Source organism: Myotis daubentonii, chromosome 10 (genome assembly GCF_963259705.1).
Source record: "Myotis daubentonii chromosome 10, mMyoDau2.1, whole genome shotgun sequence".
NCBI lineage: Eukaryota > Metazoa > Chordata > Mammalia > Chiroptera > Vespertilionidae > Myotis > Myotis daubentonii.
In genome coordinates this window covers 34,108,839-34,134,504 of record NC_081849.1, presented here as the reverse complement: position 1 = coordinate 34,134,504, position 25,666 = coordinate 34,108,839, and the positions used below count along the sequence as shown (strand labels likewise).

General features: G+C 40.7%; 3 gene segments (V, D, J or C); all 3 read right to left on the bottom strand.

Moving 5' to 3' along the window:
* Positions 1 to 464: 464 nt before the first annotated feature.
* LOC132211371 (T cell receptor beta variable 24-1-like) lies at positions 465 to 8,438 on the bottom strand. The segment is given in 4 exon segments: positions 465 to 505; positions 2,980 to 2,983; positions 7,887 to 8,227; positions 8,359 to 8,438. Coding segments are annotated over 4 exon segments (435 nt in total).
* A 1,216-nt stretch (positions 8,439 to 9,654) lies between these two features.
* LOC132211370 (T cell receptor beta variable 19-like) lies at positions 9,655 to 20,276 on the bottom strand. The segment is given in 3 exon segments: positions 9,655 to 9,760; positions 19,711 to 20,008; positions 20,143 to 20,276. Coding segments are annotated over 3 exon segments (453 nt in total).
* Positions 20,277 to 22,487: 2,211 nt separating this feature from the next.
* LOC132211369 (probable non-functional T cell receptor beta variable 23-1) lies at positions 22,488 to 23,143 on the bottom strand. The segment is given in 2 exon segments: positions 22,488 to 22,849; positions 22,959 to 23,143. Coding segments are annotated over 2 exon segments (411 nt in total).
* Positions 23,144 to 25,666: the final 2,523 nt, after the last annotated feature.

Here is a 25,666-nt window from a genome sequence, read left to right as displayed (position 1 = left end):
CTAGAACTGGGTATGGACAAATGCTGAGGCATGGAGTTGTAGCAGCTGTTTCCATTCAAGTGATCTACTAACTGCTTTGAAAAATGCTGGCTTTGGGGGAAAAAAGTATTTTATGGAAATTGGGAGATGTTAGTCACCACAGATGAACTGAAATTCAAATGTCATTGATATGGCTTTTTACTATTTAACATTACTTCTAGGCAGATTTTTTTTAATCCTCAGGGATGTGGCTGTGAATTGTCATAGATCAACTGCTAGCATGGAAATGCAAAGGTGTCTCCAGGACCAGGGAGAAACCCTCCTCCTTCTGCTGGCAGACTCTGCCCTCATCAGGGAATGTTTTGCAGTAGAGCCAGTGAGCAGTGGGTCAGCTATAGTCCCAACCTTGTACGTAGTCACAGCAGTCATATTCTGTCATAAGTCCTAATGACATTTTTTTAGAAAGCCTTTCCCTCTCTACTTCTCTATGTCTCTAGGTTCTGGATAGCTCTGGCATCCAGGTGACCTGTGGGGGAAAAGGGTGTGGAAGTTACAAGCAGTGTCCACCTGGAAGCCCAATGTTTTGAACATAAAACACACACACACACACACACACACACACACACACACACACACACACGTCATGATGCTGTGGCCTAGAAACCCGGAGTCTAATTTTTCTTGTGCTGTATGATCTTATCCACTAAGGAGACAAGAAGGCTATTTCTCAGAGGAGCTGATACCCATGGAAGGATGGGAGAAGAAATAGGTCTTCTTCCAGCTCTTGTCAGTTTGGAGGTTTGCCTGTGATGTCACTGTCTCTGCCCACACCCATAGTCCCAACCCTGCACAAATGGAGTCTTTCCTTCCCTTCACAGAACACCAGACATCACATGACTTTCCTGGGCCATTCATATTGTGAAAAACAATTATTCTTTGGGTTTATGCATGCTATTCCTTTGCATTCTTTCTGAATCAGCCTTAGTTCTTCATGACATCTGTGACATTCCTTAACAACTACCATTGAAACTAGGGTAGTAGTTAATACAGAAGGCTTTAGAGGGAGACTGTCTGGATTTGAATACTGGTTCTGTTACTTAACTGTCATCTTAGGCAAGTAAATGAACTGTTTTCTGCTCCATTTTACTATCTGTAATTTGTGCCAATAAAAGGATAAACTTAACAGAGCTGCTGTGAGGGTTAAATAAGTTAATATATTAGTGATTATAACAATGCCTAATACATAGCAATCACTCATTAAGGTTTAGCTTTCAAAATGGTTAATTAGTAGTATTGCTACTAATATTATTGCTGCTAACATCATCTTTTATTATTGAGTCTAATTTTTGTGCTGGGAATTATTTTAAGCAATCCACATACATTTTCTCTACTAAATAAAACCCAATGGGAACCATATATTATTGAGTCCATTTTATAGACTAGGAAATTATCTTTAGAGAGATTAAGTAGCTTAGAAGTATTGGAACATGACCAGATAAGTCTAATTCATATTCTATAGAATCTATAAAAATAAAAGCATAATATGCTAATTAGACTGGACCTCCTTCCGGACAACCTTCCAGATGAAGCCAGGGCTGTGAGGGAAGCCCGTGTCCTGGATGCCAGAGGGAAGCCCGTGTCCTGGGTGCCAGAGGGAAGCTGGTGCCGGCAGCTGGGGAAGGAGGGCCTGCTCTTGCATCAGGCCTCTAGTATTTATGTAATAGCTAAAACCATGATGAAGAGATTAAGCCAAATGAGGAATCTGACTGGCTTTACTCTCTGGAAGCCTCAAGATATAGGTTTCACCTGTGAGCCCAGCACTCGCCTCTTCTCAGGAGACATAGGCCCCCTAGCTGATGGCTGCACTTCTGTCCTTTGCCTCCCCGAGCTCGAAGGTCTGGTCTCCTGCAGAGGGAGACCAGCATCTCCAGGATTCAGTGTATTCACAGAAGAAGCATTGATCTGTGAAGTAGCTTCCCAGTGATCAGGGGAGTCTCCAGAGTCCCAAGTCTGAAGATAGGGGAGTTGTGGAGTGTTTTCTTGCAACCACTGTTCCTGGCTCATGTTGATTTAGTTAAAATTCCATTGGTTTAGAGGTAGAGTACTGAAAGTGATCAGTTCTGGTCCTTCTATTAGTCTAAGCTGTGGGAAGAGGGATTGGGCTTGGGACTTTGAGACAGTGTACATGAAGTAACTAGATGTACACAAGGAAGAAACCATTTACCAGAGATAGCCTGTGGAGAAAGCCAAAAGAACCTTCTGCTTCTCAGCTAGCAAGCTGTCCTGCAGATAGCCAACTGTCAAATAATGTTGCACGTTATCTTGAGGGATCCGATGGCGCAAGCCTCAACTGGACACTGTAGTTAGATGCAGGGGGGAAGTCAGCCCCGACTGTGGGCTCAGCGTTCCCCAGCTTTGGAGAGAGTGACTTAATCGGGTTAGTTTTCTGCTCAGACTGTTGCTCGACCGCACTGGCCCCTCAGGGCTGAGGAATCTGGGAAGATTCATGGTGGCTTCTGTAGTTTAGGTTTATGAAGGTGGAACTTTCTCACCTTTGTGACTGCCCTTTGTGTGCACGCTGTAGGTGCCCGTGTGATGCTGTGTGGCTGCTGGCACAGAGGGGCTGGTGGACACTAGCCTTAGAGAAAAATGTTCCTTCCTTATTCTGGAGACAGTGGACTCAGAGGGCAGCTCTTCTTTCTCTGTGCGATTAACACCATATGAGTAATGGATCAGTTGTAGTTCCATTCCCAGGTCTTGATGCTATCAGTACATTTTGTTATGGCCCATGGTTTGATAACATTCCAGAGTAATCGTCTTTCCTGTCCCTGTAACACAGTGTCTTGGGGTCTCGGAGACAACAGGACCCATGGGGCCTGAAAGAAGGAGACAAACATTGCCAACAGTATCCAGGATGGCCTTGATGCTGGATCCAGGAGCAAACCCTGATGGGGGAAAATGTTCCTTTCTGATTTTACAGAAATCTGTGTCTTGACTTACTTGCCTGCAGAAGGTAAAGGGCCACATAGCAGAGGAGCCTGAGAGCCATGGGCACAGTTAGGCAAGAAGTTCTGAGGAAGTCATTGTGTGACGACAGTCCCTGCTTCTTTGCTGGGCCCCACAGACATCCTGTTGCTATAGCTGTGTTGTCTGTATTCCTTTACTCATCAAAGGAATAATATTTTTGTTCACTTCTCATATCCAAAGTAGGCTAGAGACTTTGGTTATTTACCTTAACTCAAGTCTCCACTCTTTCACAAAACATTAAATTGCAACTGTTTTACAAGCTGTGAAGGTGAGGACTGCAGAGCTTTGAGAGACTGTAATAAGGAGGATTTGACCTAGTTAGGAAGCTTGGGAAAGGAAATCTTTGAGGGGCACTCTGAAGAATGGACTAGAAAGAACTCTGCAAAGATAAGAGAGAACATTCAAAAGAATGGCCCAGTGAACAGAGTAGCTCCATCACACAGGGCACAGGGGAGCATGTTGTGAGCACCAAATGAGGCAACCCATTTAGATAATATGTGTGAAGGGCTTGAAGCAGTAACGGACGTTCACTGACTTGTCAGAAAAATGTATTGTGATTATCATGTGGTAATTCCACAACTTTCTCAGTCTTATTTCTCCCTGAATTGGCATTCAGATTTTACCAACCTTCTCAATTTAGGCTCCATTCATCTTTCTTTTGACTGCAACATCAATCATGTCAGAACAGAAAACTCAGATTGGCAGTTCTTTACATGCTTTGGTTATATTAGCTAAACATTTTGGGGCACTGCTGCAGAACTAGCCTCTCTCTTCTCTGTTCCTCATTTTGTTTCAATAGAAAAATCTTTAGCTTTGATTCTGAGTCTCCAAGATTAACTCCAGGAGTCCATTTCCCCTTCCTCTGCTCCCTTCGCCTTAGTTCACATGGATGCAAAGTTGGCATTCAATAAAATTCTTGCTTATGTCCTGCTAATCTGGGGTTTTGGATTTTGACTGTTATATCTGTGTTATTTGAGAATCACCTCTTCAAACTTTATGTATTTTATATATAGCACCCGTAGCTCCTGCTCACTCATGCTTTCTCATATGACCTATCAAACTCTGAAATAGTCTTATCCCACCAGGGCCTCCTTTAAGATAGAGGTAATTATTAAAGGCATTAATGAAAGCTGGTCTTACACTCATAGGTAGTGTTGACGAAGAAAAATAAATAAATATAATGTTACTGCCCCCTACTGGAAAAAAGAAGAAATGGGTGAATAGATACAAGAGAAATGGGAAGATTCCTTCTGATGAATTGTAAAAAGTAAAAAACAGGAAGGAGAGAGGCGCTGAGTTCTTCTCAGAGTCAGAAGATTGAATTTGAGTGATGAGTTAACGAAAGTCCTCACTATTGGCTGGATGTAAAATTTGTATTACAGCAGAAGTGATTAAAGAAAGAGGGAAGAATGAGGGGAGAGATCTTGAGTTGGGAGTAGATACTTGGGAGGCTCAGGTCCTGCTTAGATAAAGAGGAATTTGAAGGCAGAGTAAACAGTCCACCCCCTTGTCGCCTAGCAGGGGAATAACTCCTGCATGACCCACTTTCAGGTAGAGCCAGGGAAGTCTCTGGGTCAGCTGCTGAGAATTTCTAAATATCAACAATTAAGGATACAGAAATTATCAAAGACAATTGCTACATATGTCTATACATATTTTTAGCCCAATAAAATACCCTCTCATATTTTTTAGTGTTAGTCTGCCTATGTAAATATGCTTAAGCAAATATATTTTCTTTTTTGTAAAAGGCCTTGTAGGCCCTGGCTGGTGTGGCTCAGCTGGTTGAGTGTCATCCCATGCACGTAGAAGTCACTGGTTGGATTCCAGGTCAGGGTACATGCACAGGTTCAGGTTTGATCCTCAGTAAGGGGATGTGCAGGAGGCAGCAGACTGATAATGTTTTTTTTTTTCTCTCTCTCCCTCTCTCTCAAAATCAATAAAAACATAGTTAAAATATTATAAAATGATTTGTAGTTGGGGTGGAGGTGTGGAGAACTTAAATAAACATGCATCAGAACTCAGAGAGCATATTACGTGGGAGAAAATCCTGAAGAGCTATTTGAACACATATTTGAGTCTATTTTCCTTTACTCCTTCCCTCCCTTCTTTCTATGATGTTAGAGGGACATCACTCTTAAATTAAAAAATATATACTCTTAGAAGGAGTTCGCTGGCTCCCAGAAGGGTGCCCCCTGCAGAGGAGCCAGGGATTTATTCCAATTCCTTGAAAGAAAGAAGAACTTCCAACCTCCTAGCTCTGGCTTCATGTTGGAGAGCAGGCAATTTTTTTGCAATTCAGTACCTCCAGATAATGAGATAAGTTTATCTGCTTCTGCAGGTTCTGACTAATCTCAACAGAGATCCAAGTGTGGGGCAGTAGATGAGTGATAAGTTTTATAGACCACAGTCTCTATTACTTGATATTCACCTTCATTTAATGGTCATTAAATTTTTTTAGAATGAAATTACAGGAAACAAGCGAGTCAGTGTGTTCTTAGGATAAAGGCAAGCAGCTACATACCTAAACAGTGGTTGAGCTTGGAGGAACTGGGACTGAGTAAGGGTTATTAGGTTAAAGGGGCTGTCAGCAGGGACAGAATGAAGTGGGGATGTTACTAATTGGGTGGGGACAGAAGCAAATGAACCATTAAAGATCACATTACATTTGAGACAGTACAAAAAAACCATGCTCTTATTGAAAATCATGATGGTGTTGTTCAATGCTCAGGTTCATTATCCTGGAAGAACACTGTTAGGCTAGCCTTAGTAGAAGATATAAAGAGTTATAAGGCCATTACATTTTTAACTTTTGGGGGACCTTCCATACTAGGTGGGCTGCACCAATCTGCATTCCCATCAACAGTGCATGAGGGTTCCCTTTTGTCCACATCCTTGCCAATACTTATTGTTTATTAACTTCTTGATGATAGCCATTCTGACTCAGCAATTCTACTTCTGGGCATATATCTAAAGAAACCCAAAATGCTAATTCAAAGGAATATATGCACCCCTATGTTCATTGCCGTGTTATTTATAATAGCTAAGATATGGAAGCAACCCAAATGCCCATCAATAGACAAGTAGATAATGGAATATTGCTTGGCTATAAAAAAAGAATGAAATCTTACCATTTGAAATAGCATGGATGGACCTAGAGCAGTGGTGGCGAACCTATGACACACGTGTCAGAGATGACATGTGAACTCATTTTTTTGGTTGATTTTTCTTTGTTAAATGGCATTTAAATATATAAAATAAATATCAAAAATATAAATCTTGGTTTTACTATTGTTGCAAATATCAAAAAATTTCTATATGTGACATGGCACCAGAGTTAAATTAGGGTTTTTCAAAATGCTGGCATGCCGAGCTCAAAAGGTTCGCCATCACTGACCTAGAGGGTATTATCTAAGTGAAATAAGTCAGATAAAGGTATATGATTTCAATTGTATGTAGAGTCTAAAGAACAAAATAAATAAACAAAATTGAAACAGACTCATAGATACAGAGAACAGATTGATGTTTTCCAGAGGGGAGGGGAGTTGGAGGACTGGGTGAAAAAGGTGAAGAGATTAATAAGTACAAATTGGTAGTTACAAAATACTCATGAGGATGTAAAGTACAGTCTAGGGAATATAGTTAATAATACTAGAGTCCAAGTGAATGAAATTCGTGCACTGGGGGGATTGTCCCTCAGCCCAGCCTGCACCCTCTCCAATCTGGGACCCCTTGGGAGATGTCCAATTGCTGGTTTGGGCCCGATCCCTGTGGGACATTCTCTCCAATCCGGGACTCTCTCTAATCTGGGACCCTTTGGGAGATGTCCGACTGCCGGTTTCGGCCCTATCCCTGTGGTATCGGGCCGAAAGCAGCAGTCAGACATCCCTCTCACAATCCCGAACTGCTGGCTCCCAACTGCTCGCCTGCCTGCCTGCTTGATTGCCCCTAACTGCTTCTGCTTGCCAGCCTGATCACCCCTAACCATTCCCCTACCAGCCTGATCAACACATAACTGCTCTCCTGCTGGCCCGATCACCCCCAACTGTCCTCCCCTGCTGTCCTGGTTGCCCCTAACTGCCCTCCCCTGCCAGCTATCTTGTGGCTGTGGGCGCCTCCATCTTTGAGGGTATGGCAGTCAATTAGCATATTCCCACCTTATTGGTTGTGGGTGCTTCCATCTTTTCAGCCTGCTGCTCAGTCATTTGGTCATCCCTCACTAACCCTCCTGCTGGCCTGGTCGCCCCATGCAGCCTCTTCGGTCGTCCGTTCGGTTGCAGTGGTCACTTAGGCTTTTATATATATAGTTTGTAATAGCTATGTATGGGGACAGGTGGAGACAGGAAATATCAGGGGGATCACTTTGTTAAATACATGATTTTCTAACCAATATACTGTACACCCGAAACCAATACAAAATAATATTAAATGTCAACTGTAATGAAAAAAAAGTCTAAAAAAAGAGATAAAGAGGGTCAGTAGTTATGAGAGGTGGGTTCCATCTAGCCTGTGGTTTCACAGTCATCACTTGGATGGGGCATTGACCCAGTGTGCCCCTAAGCCAGCTGTGGGCAAACTACGGCCCGTGGGCCGGATCCGGCCCATTTGAAATGAATAAAACAAAAAAAAAAAAGACCGTACCCTTTTATGTAATGATGTTTACTTTGAATTTATATTAGTTCACACAAACACTCCATCCATGCTTTTGTTCCGGCCCTCCAGTCCAGTTTAAGAACCCATTGTGGCCCTCGAGTCAAAAAGTTTTCCCTCCCCTGCCCTAAGCTCCGACTGAGGCTCCCCCAGCATGAAACTACTCAGAGCTCTCAGGATCCCACATCCCACATCTTGGAAGCCTCCTGTGCCCTTCTGAGCAAATAACCCACCCACATGCTTCTCTTTCTGTATGGAGAGCAGGTGGCCAAGAAACGCTGTGTGAGGCCACTGGTACAGAAATAAACAGCTGTCTGGTTTGGGCTGGCAGCCTTTAGAAAGAGGGGGAATTTTGCATGCTCCTTTCGAGAGGCACTGTACCCATTGTGGACATCTCCTTTGTAAATTTTTTCACTGTACGAGTAGTAGATCAGCCGTAGCCCCAGTCCTGGGTCTTGTCGATACCAGTACATATAGTCATGATCCTCATTCTGAGAACATTCCAGAAAAATGCTGTTTCCTGTCTCTGCAATCTTATTCCTTGGGGTCTGGAAAACACCAGCATCTATGTACCCTGTGAGGAAACAAAACAGAAACTAGAGACAGAGCCTTAGAAGTGTCCTCTTGCCACAGTCTCAAGGGAGAAGCCTCAGCCAGAATCTGGACATTTAAGGCAGGGACTTCCCACCTGTTTCCCAAGCCCACCTGTTCCAAGGAGACAAAAGGCCACACAGCAGAGGAGCATGGAGTCCATGGCCAGGAGAGGCAGGGTGGAGGCGTTTCCAGCTCTGGGTACTGGGGAAAATAGGGCATGGAAATAAGAAATTGTAAAGATTCAGCCAGTGATGTCATTGCCCCTCCCAACTTTCTAGGCCACAGAGGAAGATACAGCCACGCCCCCTACCCCCTACCCCCAAAGTTTAACCTTCTTCCTCCATTATGGCTCAGGCAGGTGGTGTTCCTGTTTACTTATCCCATGTCCTTTCAGCGGAGGCGAAAACTTACTCCACTTCCTTCCCTTCCTGGTTCTCCCCTGCCATCTGCCAGAGAATGGTCTCTCTCTCCCTCTTCCCAGGGCTGCCTATTTCAGTTGTTCAGGGAAACGTCATTCTCCCAGTTGAATAGGCTATCAAGGAGATTCACAGTCTTTTCAAATAGAAGGAATCTAGTCTCCTTGGAGGGTTGTGACAACTAACATTTCTTTCTGCACATATTCATTTATTTTTCTAATTCAGATCTAGGTAACCTATGCAATTTGAATATGTTCAGCATAAAGCTTGAAAGATGTTTCTTTTTTCTCTTTTACTTTTTGGAAGAGGGTCAGCACTACTAACTTTGTTCCAAATTGTCACTGTTTTCTAGTGGCTGCTGTTTGTTTTCTGGGTGAAGATCATTACTGAAAATATTGGCTCATTACAGAAAGTATTCACTTCAGGTGGGCATGAATTTCCAAGAAATACTTGACATCTTCACTCATATTGTGAGTTAACTAAGAATAGTTGAATAAAGAGGTAATTTTAGCAAACATCAATTATTTCTGATATTAGGAGGAAGTGTTCAATATTTTAATGCAACAAGTTATAAATATAGCACAGCTGCAGGGTAGTTGAAACCCCGGCTGATGTAATTAAGTGCTCATCCATGGATATAGCATGAGCCCTACAATAGTCAGTCCTGCTACATAGCATATTACAAAAGATTTTTGTTTTATTTTCCTGTTGATTATGAAAATTTCTAATGTATACAAATTAGATATAATAGCATTATGAGCCCTTCTGTCTCAGCTTTGATAATTACCAACTCTGGCCTCTCTTGTTTATTCTCCATCTACTTCTCTCCCTCCCACATTATTTTGCACTAGAGGCCTAGTGCACAAATTCGCTCATGGGTGGAGTCCCATGCTGGCCCTTGCTGGCCCAGGATCCAGATCCATCCCGCTGACATTAGCACCAGTTGTTGGGAGCCACCTGGCGGCCACTTTTATATTGTTTCTTCCAGGGTTTAGGGAGGGGAAGAAACCATGGTGCCCAAGGCCGACTTCCAGGAGGCCAGTGGCACTGTCAGGATCATGCTGGCAGCACTGGTCTGTCGGTGCTTGGCCCATTCTCTGGAGATTAGACCTGCAGGACTACTGAGGGAGTGAATGGCTGCTGCCAGGCTGGTGGACTGCCAAGGTGGGTCAGTTAGCTAAGCGGCACTCCTGCTGTGGGAGCACACTGACCACCAGGGGGCGGCTCCTGCATTAAGCATTGGCCCCCTGGTGGTCAGTGTGCATCATAGTGACCCATCAACTGGTCATTCCCGTCATTCTGGTCATTCTGGTCACTTGGTTGTAATGGTCACTTAGGCTTTTTTATATAGACTGGAGGCCCAGTGCATGAAATTCGTGCATGGGCAGACGGGGGGTGGAGGATGTCTCTCAGCCTGGCCTGCACCCTCTGAAATCCGGGACCCCTTGGGGGATGTCCGACTGCCGGACATCCCTCTCACAATCCAGGACCACAGCTCCTAACAGCTCACCTTTCTGCCTGCCTGATCGCCTCTAACTGCCCCCCTGCTGGCCTGGTCGCCCCCTAACTGCTCACCTGCCAGCCTGGCCACCCCCTAATTGCTTGCTCCCCTGCTGGCCTGATCGCCTCTAACCACCTCTGCCTCGGCCCCCACCACTGTGGATTTGTCCAGAAGGAAGTCGGACAGCTGAAAGATGTCTGGTCAACCCAGTCTAATTAGCATATTACCCTTTTATTAGTATAGGTCAGTGGTTGGCAAACTGCAGCTCGCAAGTTGCATGTGGCTCTTTGGCCCCTTGAGTGTGGCTCTTCCACAAAATACCGACTTCTGCACATGGGCCACAAAGTTTCAATTGCGCTGTACATACGCGCCTGCACGTGGTATTTCGTCTGATAGACGAAACAAGTATACAAGATGAGTGTGGATGGGAGAGTTGGAAGGGGTCGACCTCAGCAAAGGTACCTCAATCAGATTGAGGACGTTTTTAGCCAAGGCCAGCTTAGGAGTACCCTAATTAAGTTAATAACAATGTTCCTACCTATACAGTTTAAGTTTAAAACATTTGGCTCTCAAAAGAAATTTCAATCGTTGTACTGTTGATATTTGGCTATGTTGACTAATGAGTTTGCCGACCACTGGTCTAGGTAGTCACTGCTTATTTAGGAGTACCCAAGTAATATTTTACATCCACTGTATACATTGTATATGGCATATACCAGTGCCTCTCTTCTAACCTCTCCTTTTGGGTAGAGTTCTCCATTAATAATACCTATATCAATATAGACTTATTCCAGTAAATTGCTTATCCAAGGTCTTAATTAATACAAACAGGATAATTATAATGAAGATGATCATTTTGCCCCAATGTGCAGTTCTTAAAGTCAACATGCTGCTCTGCTGCCCCCTGCTGGAAACAGTGATTTGAGTGGAAGACAGGTTTGGTAGTTGAATGAATAAAAACTATTTTGGGGTCGCATAGGTTGAGAGAACAGACGCAGGTCCAGTGGAGTCCTACAGAAGTTTGTAGGTGCAGGGCAAGGACAGGAGAAGCAGAAGTCGCTCTGGGAGCAGGGGAGAATCCAGCCCAGAATCCAGCCCAGAGCAGGGGAGAGAGAGACTATTATCAAAGGAATGGATGGAGGAGACAGGTAATGGGATGGTAATGGAATTGAAAAAGACACTCCAATTTATGGATAACTCAGTTGGTCCTTGGTGCATGAGTCAATATTCTCCCTACTCTGAGATAATTGGACACGTATGGCTCTCAAGTCTGATTTATGAGCCACATTTTCTCTTCTCATTTGTGATTTATTGATCTGTATAAAAAATACCCTCTGGCAAAAAGCATGCCAGATAAGAAATGACTTTTTACTATTGGTTAGTGCTTCTGTGTCATAAGAAAATTTTGTCCTGTATTATCTCCTATAGGATTTGTAGTTTTCACTTTTACACTTACCTCTAAGGTTCATCTCATGTTGATTTTTATTTACAGTATGAGATAACAGTAAAATTGATTTCTTTCCATGTGCTTAGCCAGTTGTTCCACCATTATTTGTTGAGAAAATTCCTATCTTAATGCAACTTGCAATCCAGAAACATGATATATCCTTCCATTTTAATGTTTTCTTTAATTTCACTTTGCCCTGGATTGTAATTTTTCATTGAACATCTTTTGCTAAATTTATTCCTCTCATTGATACTATTGTACATGGTATTTTTTCCTGAAAGTTAATGATTCAATTGTTTGCAACTATAATAAAAACACCTGTGGTTTTTTTTCTATTAGCTGTGTATCCTGGGATCTTGTTAAATTCACTAATTGTGGTCCATTGATTCCTTAAGGGTTTCTATATAAGCAATTATGTAATTTAAATATAGTGATAATTTTACTTCTTCATTTATAATATTTAGGAGTTTTATTTCATTGGAGGGGCGGGGCTTATCACACTGGTTAAGACCTCCAATATAATGTTGAAGAAAATAATGCAATGTGAGAGAAAACATCAAGCTTAATTCCCAATTATAGGAGGAAGGTATTCAATATTTACCATTAAATAGGGTGTCGGTTGCACAATTTTCATTGCTGCTCTCCATCGGATTGAGAAAATGCTTTTCTATTAGCAGTTTGTTGAGATTGTTTATTTTAAATGTGTAGTTGATTTTTTCCAAAGTTTTCTCAGCATCTATTGAGAAGGTTAGATAATTATTCTTCATTGTTCTGCTAATATGATGAAATACATTGATTTTTTAATGCTGACCCATTGTTTGTCCTGCAATAAACCTACTGGTTATGACGTAGTATCATTGTATATGTATTCACACATAGACACACGTGTAGATACAGATGCACATTTGAATTTGATTTGTTAATATGTTGGGAAGTATTTTTTTCACCTATGGTCATACAGAATATTTCTCTGTAATATTTTTTGTCCGATGTTGGCATCAGGATTTTGTCAGGTTCACATAATGAGTTGTGAAGTGTTTCCTTCTCTTTATGGTCTAACAAAATGTTTATTTAAAGTTGGTATATTTTTTTCTCTTAAATTTTTGATAAAATTCACCAGGAAAGGTATTTGGGTTTGTAGTTTTCTCTGAGGGGGTATTTTTGATTAATAATTCCATTTGCTTCATGTAAGAATTTTTACATTTCTGATTTTATCTTAAATCAGTTGTTTGCAACTAATTTTGTGTCATCTAATTTGTAGAATTTATTGGCAATGCTTATTTTTTATATTCTATCACCATTGTGTCTGTTGTATCTATAAAGATATCTTTTTATCACTGATATATCTTTGCCCTTTTTGGCTTGATTGCTGCAGGTTTATCATTTTTATCAATTAATCAAACTATGATCATTTTTCTTCAAAATCCTTGAACATATTTTTATAATAGCTATATAAAAATCTCATCTGAAATTTTCAACACCTCTATTATTTCAGGGTTGGTTTTTATTGCCAATTTTTCTCTTATTTATACATCATATTTTTCCATTTCTGCCCCTGTCTATACTTTTTCATTACATGATTGAAATTGTGGATGCCACTACATTGTTGAGAATCTAGTTCTGTTTTTATTTTGTCTTTTTGCCTTTATTTAGAGAATGCCAAAATATTTCTCCCTAAAAGGCAGTTAATTTATTGGCAGAACAGCTGGTTCCCTTGGAGGCTTGTTGGGCTTTATTATGTCAGTTCTAGGGTGGCTATGACTCTAAGAGCTCTTTGGTAGTCCTCCTCCTGAAGGTATGACCCCCTCAGGGGTACCAAGTGAGGGCTCTCCGCTCAGGCTAGTCAGAATTCAAATGTCCCGTAGTTAGCAGTATAGAATCCCTCTCTCTATTAAATTCTTGGCTTTATTTATTTTTCTAAAATTGTCATCTGCATCTTTATAGTAAACACGGGTGGGGTTCTGGGAGATGGTAGGGGTGGAAGAGAAAGATCAGAATCTCTTTACAAAGCTAGTATACAGGCAACAATGTAGAAACTGGATAATGCTATAAGAAGATGCCTTATGCACTTTTAAGTGGGATTTTAGACTCATATAGCAATTCTGAAGAGCCCTCTGGTGGGATCTCCATATGTCAGTAACGTATACATATAACATTCCATGTCTCAGCAATTGTGATTCTGGGTATGTATTCCTATAATCATGGGTACTCAAAGCTACCTGTACATTTTTTCAATACTGGCCAGAAACTGGAGGAAAATAGGTGTCTGTTTCTGGAGGGTGAATATGGATACTGTGCATCATTTAGAAGCAATAGACTAAATGTTCCTATAGAAAAAAAAAATAAAGTGTTTCACTCACTTTGAGTTGAGTGGAAAAGCTAAGAGATAGTCGTATGAACAAAAAAGTAAGATTTATATGACTTTGCACACAGACATGGCAAGAAGCACATACTCCAGGAGACCATTCTGCCGTTTCCTTTGGGATTTTAACCCACATTTAGAAAGAACTGGGCTGGTCTTTATCAGGGTGGTGGGATGATGACAACTGAATTTGGGACCTTTGAAGACCATCTTATCCTCATCATGAGGACAGGAGGAAAAGAGAAGGACAGATTACAGGGAGAGAAAACAAGAAGCAGACAAAATAAGAGAAAGAAAAATGAGAGCTGGTGGGCAGCCATCCCAGAGCCTGGCCCAGCTGGTGTTTTTTGTGGAATCATCTGCTCATCACTCCTTGACTGCTGCTCAGCAACCATTAGCCGGCTGTCAAATCCCACTGTGGCTTACGCTAACTCCAGTTAACTTCTGCTACAGCCTAACCACCTCACCTGCTTCCTGAGCTGGGCCCACGATGAGTTTGTGCACTAAGAGGAGCTGAAATTTCAGTGCTGTGGAAGCTGCTGGCACAGAAATACAGTGCCGAGTCTCCTGGCTCAGAGGCCTGGATCTCCAGGCTGCACCCTACGTTTTTGGGGCATTGAGCTAAGAATCGCTCCTTGACCAACTCAATTTGATCGAGAACGTTTTCATTCTGAAAAGATATCAAAAACTTAAACTCTTTGTTCTGGCTCTGTTGATACCAGTAAACAACAGGGTGTTCTTTTGGGGGGATGCAATCCATCCTTGCTCTCTGTCCTTTGCCTTTGACCAGATGTCCTGGAGTCTGAGTGACTTGGACATCACTAGAGCCTGTAAGAGAGGGAAACAGAAGCAGTAGACAAAGCCCAGGAGGGACCATGACAAGGGGGTTGCCAACCCACGGTAGGATTTTTCTTTTGTGCTTAGGACTCACCTGCTCTCAGGAGACATAGGGCTACACAGCAGAGCAGCCTTGTGCCCATGGTGGCCTTGAAGTAGCAAACGAATGAGGCTTTTTTATGCCCTATCAGCAGCCTTCCTGTAACGTGATCACTTTGCAGATTCATAACTGTCATGTTACTGCTTCATGTTATTGGGTGAAACTACCTCTTAGTATCGGAAGGAAAGCTTTTATCCTAGCTTGGTAAATATAACCAGTTTATATTTTATTCATTAAAAAATAGTCACTTAAAAACATTTTATATGTATTTTTTACCAACAAACAATTGATCTATATCTTAGAAACTTAGAAAATAAAGATAAAACACCATATATCACTGGCAAAGATGATCACAGCATCCCAAGACATTCTTTCCAGATCTCTCCTTCTCTCTCTCCTTCTTTATCTCAATCTCTAGATAGATGATAGATAGATAGATAGATAGATAGATAGATAGATAGATAGATAGATTAGATAGCTAGATAGATAGACAGATAGATAGATAGATAGATAGATAGATAGATAGATAGATAGATAGATAAAAACTATATCATTAGCAGTTGTCTGAAATATCTTTTATCACTGATTTTAACATTAGCCTCTAATTCAGAACTGAGCATTGTTTCTGACAATCATATACCTAACTAGAGGCCCAGTGCATGAAATTCGTGCATGGGTGGGGTCCCTAGCAGCTGTCAGCTGCCAGCCGGGGCCTCCTTTCCCTTGGCTGCCTGCTGCCACTGCCAGCCAGGGTGGGGCTGGCCAGGGAGAGGGTCCACGGGTGGTTGGCCAGCCGATGCCACCCTCTGGTTGAACTCCTAGTCGAGGGAACAATTTGTATATTAGGCTTTTGTTATATAGGATTATCTTTTAATATAATATAGATCCTTGCTGTTATTGTTGTTTTTATGATTCTGAGACTAGCCACTGCTTTACAAAATATTTTATCTTCTTGATATTTTAAGTGTATGTTTGCTTGTTTCTTTATTAGTGTTTATTTTAGACAACCTCTCTTTTTCTTTCCTGATTTTTCTATCACCCTCTATTTTAAATCACGCACTCCTATATTTGGGACTTATTTTTTCTTACTTTCTTCTTCCTTCATCCCATCCTCATTCCAGGTAAGTAATGTTAACAGCTTAAAGTGCATCCTCCCATTAATTTCTCCTTAGTCATTCTGTTTGTTCAATGAGGTTTTTTTCTCCATTTAAAATATTGATATTGGGTTATACATAAGAATTTGATAACATACCAGCACAATGAGCACTGGAACAAATAACTCCATTTAGGAAATAATATCTTGCCAGAGTCTTTGAAATCTCTTGTTTCCTTTCCCAGATCCATGGCCCTCAACAGAGTTAGACTTCTCTAACTCTATTGTTTGTTTATCTTTCTTTGCTTCTAATTTATATTTTAATACAAAAGTACACAACTAAGCAAAATGGTGTTTAATTTTGCTTGCTTTAAACTTTATACAAATGGGAAATGCTGTACATGCCTTCTACAATGTAGTCTATCACTCAAAATTTAAAAATTCAGTGTGTATAAAATTTATATCAAAATATTGATGTGTATAATTTTAGTTCATTCATTTTCACTACTGTATAATATCTTCATAGTATATCATCACTTGTTTTCCCATTCTTCTTTAGTGTACATTTGAGTATTTCATAGGTTTTTGCTATTACAAAGTAGTGTTATACTGAATATTTTTGTATATGTACCTTGGTTTTACATATAAGAATTTCTCAAGGGTGGAAACCTGTATATGAGTACACACACCTTTCTTTTTACAGCTTTATTAAGGTGTAATTGATATAAAAATTATACATATTTAATGTATAAAATTTGATGAGTTTGGGGATATGCATATACCCGTGATACCATCACCACAATCAAGGTAATAAACATATCAATCACCTCCAAAAAGTGTATACATCTTGAACTTTACTATAGAATAACAAATCATTTTGCAAAGTAGATCTACCAATTTACCCTCTGTCCCGTGATTCAAGACAGTCCTTGATGCGTTGCCTTGCCAAATAGTACACTTTTTCCACTTTGGCCATTCTTGTGATACATTGCATTGAAGTGTGTATTTGCATTTCCTTGATTAATTAAATGTAACAATGTTTTTATTTATAATGGCCTATTAAATTTTCTCTTTTGTTGGTGGTTGTTGAAATTTCTACTTATTTTTCTGGAGTTATTTTTTTTCTCATTAATTTGTAGAGAAATTAATTTGTATGTATTCTTGCAAGGATATTTTTCCACTGATTTTTAGAGAGAGTGGGAGGAATGAAGGATAGAGAGAGATGAACATTAATAAGAGAAAGACACATTGATTGGTTACTTCCTGCATGGGGACTGAGCCTGCAACTGAGGTAAGTGCCCTTGACAGGAATTGAACCCAGGACTCTTCAGTCCTTGGGCCAATGCTCTATCCACTGAGCGAAACTGGCCAGGGCTGTAGGTGTTCTTTATTAATTGTCTATACTAGCTTTTTTGGTATATAAATATAGATATGGATATAAATATATAATCACATCTTAATACATAGCTAATCTTTCCATTCTTACATGGTTAACACTGATGAATGAAATACATAACTAGATTTTGATGTAATCATTTTTATTACTCAGTTTTTTACTGATTGAGAATATTAAGAAATCCTTCTCTTCTTTGGCACTTTAAAGGTATACTCCTAAAGTATATTCTTAGAGCTTTGTTGCTTCTTATATTTATGTTTCTAATATAGCTGGAACTAATTTTGAATATGTTGTGAGATGTGTTTAATTTTATTTTTCTTCATATAGATATCTAATTTTCCCATCAACACGTGTTGAAAATTTTTCTTTGACTTCTGCAGTACCACCTCTCTCTGTATGTATACATACATCTTTCACCCAGTGGATCAATTTATATATCACTGTCCCTATGCTACACTACCTTTATTATTGTGGTTTTATAGTAATTCCTGACATTTGTTAGATCCTCCCGTTTGGTTCTTGGCCCTTTGCAGCATAAAATAAATTTTAGATTTAGCTTATCAAGTTCTATCAAAAACCTGTTGGGATTTTAATTGAATTATATTAAATGTATAAATCAATTTGGAAAAATGGACATTTTAGAAACATTGAGTCTGCCCAATTTGTAAAGGTGGAATCTCCTTTCACTTATCGAAGCCTTCCTTATGACTGTCAATAAAGCCTTATATATCTATGTGTTTACTGCAATGCCAAAGGTCTTATTCACCAGACTCAAGTAACATCTGACCTTTCCTCTACTTCTCCCTCTTACCCAGGAAGTGTTTGTGGTTTTTCCTGCTAGGGATACCCTTTTTTTTTTCTCATTTTCTTAGAAATATCAACATTAGACAAGCCAAAATTCTCTCTCTCAGCTCCCTCTTTTGTTTTCTATACTTTGATTGCTCCTCCATAAAGACCTAGAATACCACAGTCTATATATTCTAAGGATTTTATCTCTATTATCTAAGCCTATATTTTCAGTGGAATTTTCTGGCCCCATAGTTTAATGCTTTCTATGCGAGTTCTGTAGAATCTATATCTCCAGTTCAGCTCTATTGCATCTCAATTTCACATCCATACATACAACTGTCTACCTCAAATTTTCACATGGTTGTTACATAGATAGTTTAAATTCTATTGTCCCAAATGCAAATTGGGACTGCTAACAAAATTCCATATTATTTGAACTTGTGTCCTTTGTAAGGAACCAAAGTCATAGAGACATGCCCTAGCCAGTTTGGCTCAGTGGATAGAGCGTCGGCCTGTGGACCAAAGGGTCCCGGATTCAATTCTGGTCAAGGGCACATACCTTGATTGCAGTATCCTCCCCAGCCTGGGCCCTGGTCAGGGAGCATGCAGGAGGCAACCAATCGATGTATTTCTCTCACATCGATATTTCTCTCTGTCTTTACTTCTCTCTCCCACTCTCTATGAAATCAATAAATAGATATCTTCTAGTGAGGATTTTTTAAAAAAAGGATTCAAAGTCATAGAGACACAACTGAAAAATTATACTGACCATGTGTCTGCTGATGACAAATATTGTTCTCAAGCCTCTGCTCTATCTCTTGACCAACAGCTTACAGTAAAAACAGAAACTCAACTTACTCAGGAACTCCATTCTGTCTAATCTCTCAAATTAGTTTAGTTGGATTTAATTCATACCAGTTGTTGTTAGTTAATTTCCCCCCAAAGTGTCACTCTCTTTAATATGCCTTTGCAGAAGTTGTTCTTTGTCCAGAATTCTCTACCCACAATCAAGTCCATCTGGTGGAGCTCAAATGTAACCCTCTCTTAGCTTTCTCTAATCCAACCAGACAGACTTGGCATGCCTTCCTGGAACACTGAAAGAACTCACTATAATGTTATATTACATTATGTTGTAATATTATGATATGACACGACATTATAGTGACTTATATTATAGTTTATTCTACTATAATTACTGTCTTCCTAGACTGTTAGCTCCTTGGAGACAAGATCTGTTTTTCTATTTCATTTTGTATCCTTCATATTTGAAAATGTGGCAGGACATAGTAAAATCTCAAGAAAAGGCATAGATAAATGTAAAAGGGGTTTTTAAAGGGCTGGAAGCACAAAGACTAAAGTGTGCCCTCAGGGTCTGTTCTCCTGAGTGCTTGGCTAAGAATTCTGAGAGTTTAGGGAAGGATACTTAACAGAGGGACATATTTAAAAAATTAAAACAGAGGCTGTAGTGGGGGCTGCAGGCTGCAGCAGGTTTGTGCACAGTCGGCCAGTGGCTGTGCCCCACTGTGGTGCGCTACCAGAGCACAAGTACACGGCCGTTTGGTTGGTGTGGGCCAACCTCACAGTGAGAGGAAACAGCCCCTTCTGCTCTCGAGAGACATTGTAACCTTCAGGTATGTCTCCTCTCTGAACGTCCTTTTCAACCGTTGAGTAATAAATCAGTTTCAGACCTTCTCCTGGGTCCTGCCGGTACCAGTACATGGCATTGTACCTCAAATTCTGTTCACACTCCAGGGTCACATCCCGGCCAGCCCGAGCGAGGCGGAATGCGGGCACCTGGTAGATTTCCGCACGAGTGGGTCCTGTGGGGTGAGGATACAAAGGCTGGGTGGGGACAAGGCCCAGAAGGCAACCCAATGCTGCTGTGAGAAGGTGCTGGAGGGGGGTGTGCACACCCAGGACAGGAATCTGAGGCCTGGGTGGGTGTTGCACTCACCTGCTCCCAGGAGACAAAGGGCCACGAAGCAGAGAGCCCCGCTGCCCATGACAGGGACAGGGTCTTTGTGAAGCTCCAGACAGAGGCTCTGAGAGAGGTGTAGGGAAGAGGCTGGGATCTAGGGCTCCCCCTGGCTCAACAGGCAAAATGTGTCCTTGCCAGGAAAGGACTGTCACACTGATTCTGCAGGTGGGGCGAGTAAAGCTCAGAGCGATCAAGCCACTTCTCTTCTGTCTAGAGTTCTCCAAATCCGTTCTAAATGGGCAAGTGCCCATGTGGTGAGAAAACTGAATTCCCATTTCCTGGTCAGAATCATATGCAGAATGCACACTAGCTGCGATAAGAACTAGGAAGAGAAATGCTACACAGGCAGAATCTACTACCAATCTATCAACTGCTCTAGCCCCCCAATACTGTTAAGTGGGTAACTCCAACCACAAGAAGAGGATCAGGGGTTCTGTTATTATAAAATAAGGCCAATTCTTTTCACCCCCTGTATTTATTATAATCGACACAGTAGAGATGGAGTGAAGGCTGCTCCAGTAATTTCAGCAATGGAGAATTTCAACACACCCTCCCCTAGGGGTGATGGATTAGAGCTGGGGGGTTTGGGAAAGTGCCTGGGTTTGAGTCCTGGAGCAGCCATTTAGCAACTACGTCACCTTGGGCAGGTTTCCTAATGTCCATTTGACTTTATTTTCTCATCTGTGAAATGAGTATGATGAGTATTTGCTTCAAAAGATATATTAATGTTGTGAACATTATACAAACAAAAAATTTAGAACAGTTCTTAACACAGAATAAGCACATGTTTGTGTTTGTTAACATTTTCTGGGCCTAGCATTCTAATGCACAGGATTTAGGAAGTTAACACTATGTCAAGGAAAACCAGGCATTTACTGACAGGATTGCACCAGCTAGGTAAAATATCATTTCCCAGCATTGAATTGAAATGCATACAATGAGTATGAATTTATTAATGGATGTTGTTATTTGGACAGATAAATATTTGTTTTATTTTTAAGTATGACATCATATGAAATAAAAGACACTTTCATGATGAAATTTGTGATTTGTGGTTGGAATCTGCTGGCTTAGAAACTGGTGAACTGTTGCTGCCTCCTCCTGGCAGAAAGAGAGAAGAGGGAGAGAGAGACAGAGAGAGAACAGAGGGAGGACAGAGAGAAAGAGAGAGGAGAGAGAGAGAGAGAGAGAGAGAGAGAGAGAGAGAGAGAGAGAATAGAGGAATAAAGGGAGGGAGGGAGAGAGAGAATGATGTAATGATTTAGAATGAGAATTGTTAGCAGGTGCAGGAGTGTGGGTAGAACTCTGGGAAAGAATGCTTTCTGACAAGTTGCTCCCAATGTGATTGGGTCAAGGCTTCAGGTTTTCAGTCACAGCTGCAAAGTTGGGGATCTCATTCCTCATCCAGGGGATCTTAACTTTGTTGTTACCATGGACCCCTCTGGCAGTCTGGTAAATCTCAGAATGATATTTTAAACTCATAAAATAGAATACATAGTAGTACAAAGGAAACCAATTGTTGTGAAATGCAGTTATTAAAATATTCTAAAAGAAATTTACAGTATGTGTTTATCCTTAAAATGCATTCAATAAAATATATCCTGGTGAGTCTGAAAACTGCCACGACTTCAAATAAATGATATTTAGTCTATGTGCTGTGATAAGAAGCTGCCTGCAACTTTCTTATCACCTATAATGTATGCAAAGATCTCTGACTCAATACTAGGAGAGGAAAATATTCTATATCTTGACTGTCATGCTGCTTACATGGCTGTAAAAATTTGTCAAGATGTATTGAAATATGTAGGTACATAAAATGGGCATATCTTGTGTGTATGGTATGTTGCTTTTAACAATAAAATAAAAATTGCATGATTGGAGCACTCCAAGAACGAAGTTTCTGAGTTTCTGCTAAGTTCCTATGGCAGGGATGGCTGTGAGAACATCATGAAACCCTTGTAGTGGCCCAGGGCTCATGGAATGTGCTGGGCCAGATGACCAGGCTCAAATGACAGACAGTTGACCTGCCCAGTCCTTATTTCTGAAGGCACAGTTTTGCCAGGCGAAAAACCACAGAATTACATATTTTTATAAAGATTGTGAGAAATCCATCCCTTTCATGGGTATAGAAGGTATGTTGGGTCTCCCCTTAACCCGAGCCCCCTTTTCCAAAGTCCTTCTCCTTCCTTGGATTTCAGTCCCCATCAGCTGCATTAAACAGCCCTTTCTGCTCATTTAGAGTTGCCATTTACAAATTTTTCCTCTAGTGTATGCTCTTTCGAGTTGGGTTTCTGTTCGTTCCTACCCTCCTAATAGACCACTCATTTCCTGAGCTGAGTCCATGATGAGTTTGTGTTCTTAGAAAAGCTGACATTCAGCACTGTGTATTGGCTGCTGGCACAGAGGTACAGAGCTGCGTCCCCTGGCTCGGTGGACTCTATTTCCAGGCTGCACTGGGAGTTTTTGGGGCATTTCGGTGAATATCGCTCATTGATCATGTCTGTTTTCTCAATAATTTCTTCATTCTGTAGGTAAAACAAAAACTTGAGTTCTTCTCCCAGCTTCTGACGGTACCAATAAACATAACTATGTCCTTTTATGGGGACACAACCCATCTTCGCATTCTGTCCTTTTCCTTTGACCAGGTGTCCAGGACTCTGGGTGACCTCAGTGTCCACGGAGCCTGTGGGGGAAGAGACAGAAAGTGGAGAAGCCTGTGAGGCAGTCTGGCATCTCGGGCACAGGAGAAAGGCCTGGCACTGGAATCTGACAAGTTCACAGCAGGAACCTACCTGCTCCCCAGACACAGAGGGCCACACAGCAGAGAAGTGCTAGGCACATGGTTGGCTCAGGAAAGGAGCGGCGGCAGGCAGCCTTCCCTCCTCAGCAGCCTCCTTGTGACATGGTTGCTTCCCATAGGTGTCAGAGTCCCCAAGTTCATGAGACTGAAACCTTGCAGAGGAAGTGGAGGCAGCGACAGCTGCTGAAAACAACTAGTGTGGATTCCAAGCTGCTTTTATCTTCTTTTCCCCTGACTCTGCTCTTTCACTATTTTTGTTATAAAGTCACTTATTCATCATTTATTGATGTGCCTGTTTAACCTGTCAGTTTGCCTCCCCCCTTCTCCCTTCCACCTTAGAGGATGAGTCATACAGCTTGGGGTATATCAATCATAGCTTTTACTGTACGTATGAAACCATGTAGCAGCTTCTTACATTAAAAAGTTAAATGTTGAATACACAAAAATTTATGTGTGGCAAATATGCAATGCGTCTAGGGAAACAATAAAATGAGTATGCTTCCCTGAACCAACCAGCTTAGGAAATAGATTACTGCTAACAATGTTTAAGCCTGTTTTACTCTTTCAGATTTCATTGTTCTTTCTTCACCATTCCCAGGTAACCCTAACCCTGAAGTTTGTATTATAATTCACTTGTTTTTCATTACAGGTTTTAGCACTTGTGTAAAAAATCTATAAATTATATATTATTTAATGTTGTATGTCTTTGAAATTTCTCTAAGGGGAATCCTTCTGTTCATTTTTTTCGGTGACATGTTCATTTTTCATTCAATGCTCTGTGAAATTAAAATGATGCATATAATTTTAGATAATTAATTTTTAATAATATGTAGCATTTCATTCTATTCAGTCACTAGAATTTATCATCCACTCTTGCTTTGGTGTACATAGTTTCTCACCTGAAGTAACTGAAATATGTAACAATGCCTTCGCATGAGGGAATATCTGTGCCTGCTCTTATGTAGGGTATTTCACAGAAATGTCTACATCACCCCCTAGTGGTCAAAGGAGTAAATTCATCCGATATCCTCTGATCTCTTACTGCCTTCACCTTCCCTGAAATGCTGAGGGAAGCAGCAGTCAGGTACCTTGGGTATCAGAGCAGAATTAGGGAAGAAGCATTCCTAGGTGTGGTAACCTGTGCATAACTAGTAACAATTCTATGCAACTAACAACTGCATAGAATTTTTACTAGGACTTAGTCACTCAATTACTCAGTTATCCCTCTAGTATTGATTGATGGCTGAGCAGTATAATTTGCCTTTTCAACCTTTTCTAGCCACCATTCAAGAGAATCTTTTCCCCTAAGAACAGGAACAAGACAGGGATGCCCCCTCTCACCACTCCTGTTCAACATAGTACTGGAAGTGTTAGCCATTGCAATTCGGCAAGAAGAAGAAATAAAAGGCATCCAAATTGGAAAAGAGGAAGTAAAACTGTCCTTATTTGCAGACGACATGATATTATACATACAAAACCCTAGAGATTCCATCAAAAAGCTACTAGACTTAATACATGAATTTGGCAATGTAGCAGGATACAAAATTAACCCCAAGAAATCTGAGGCATTTCTATACACCAATAGTGAACTTTCAGAAAGAGAGATTATAAAAACAATCCCGTTTACCATTGCACCAAAAAAATTAAGCTACCTAGGAATAAACTTAACTAAAGAGGTAAAAGACCTCTACTCAGAAAACTACAGGACGTTGAAAAAAGATATAGAGGAAGACATAAACAGATGGAAGAACATACCATGTTCATGGATTGGTAGAATCAACATCATTAAAATGTCCATACTACCCAAAGCAATCTATAAATTCAACGCACTTCCCATTAAAATACCAACGGCATACTTCAGAGATCTAGAACGAACTCTCCAAAAATTCATCTGGAATAAAAAAAGACCCCGAATAGCTGCAGCAATCCTGAAAAAGAACAAAGTAGGTGGGATCTCAATACCAGATATCAAGTTGTATTATAAAGCCACTGTTCTCAAAACTGCCTGGTACTGGCACAAGAATAGGCATATAGATCAATGGAATAGAATAGAGACCCCAGAAATCGGCCCGAACCAATATGCTCAATTAATATTTGACAAAGGAGGCAAGAACATACAATGGAGCCAAGATAGTCTCTTCAATAAATGGTGCTGGGAAAATTGGACAGATATATGCAAGAAAATGAAACTAGACCACCAACTTACACCATACACAAAAATAAACTCAAAATGGATAAAGGACTTAAATGTATGACGGGAAACCATAAAAATTCTAGAAGAATCCAAAGGCAACAAAATCTCAGACATATGCCGAAGCAATTTCTTCACTGATACAGCTCCTAGGGCACTTGAAACTAAAGAAAAAATGAACAAATGGGACTACATCAAAATAAAAAGCTTCTGCACAGCAAAAGAAACCATCAACAAAACAACGAGAAAACCCACTGTGTGGGAAAACATATTTGCCAATGACATATCTGATAAGGGCCTAATCTCCAAAATTTATAGGGAACTCATACAACTTAACAAAAGAAAGATAAACAATCCAATCAAAAAATGGGCAAAGGACCTAAATAGACACCTTTCAAAAGAGGACATCCAGAAAGCCAAGAGACATATGAAAACATGCTCAAAGTCACTAATCATCCGAGAGATGCAAATCAAAACAGCAATGAGGTACCATCTCACACCTGTCAGAC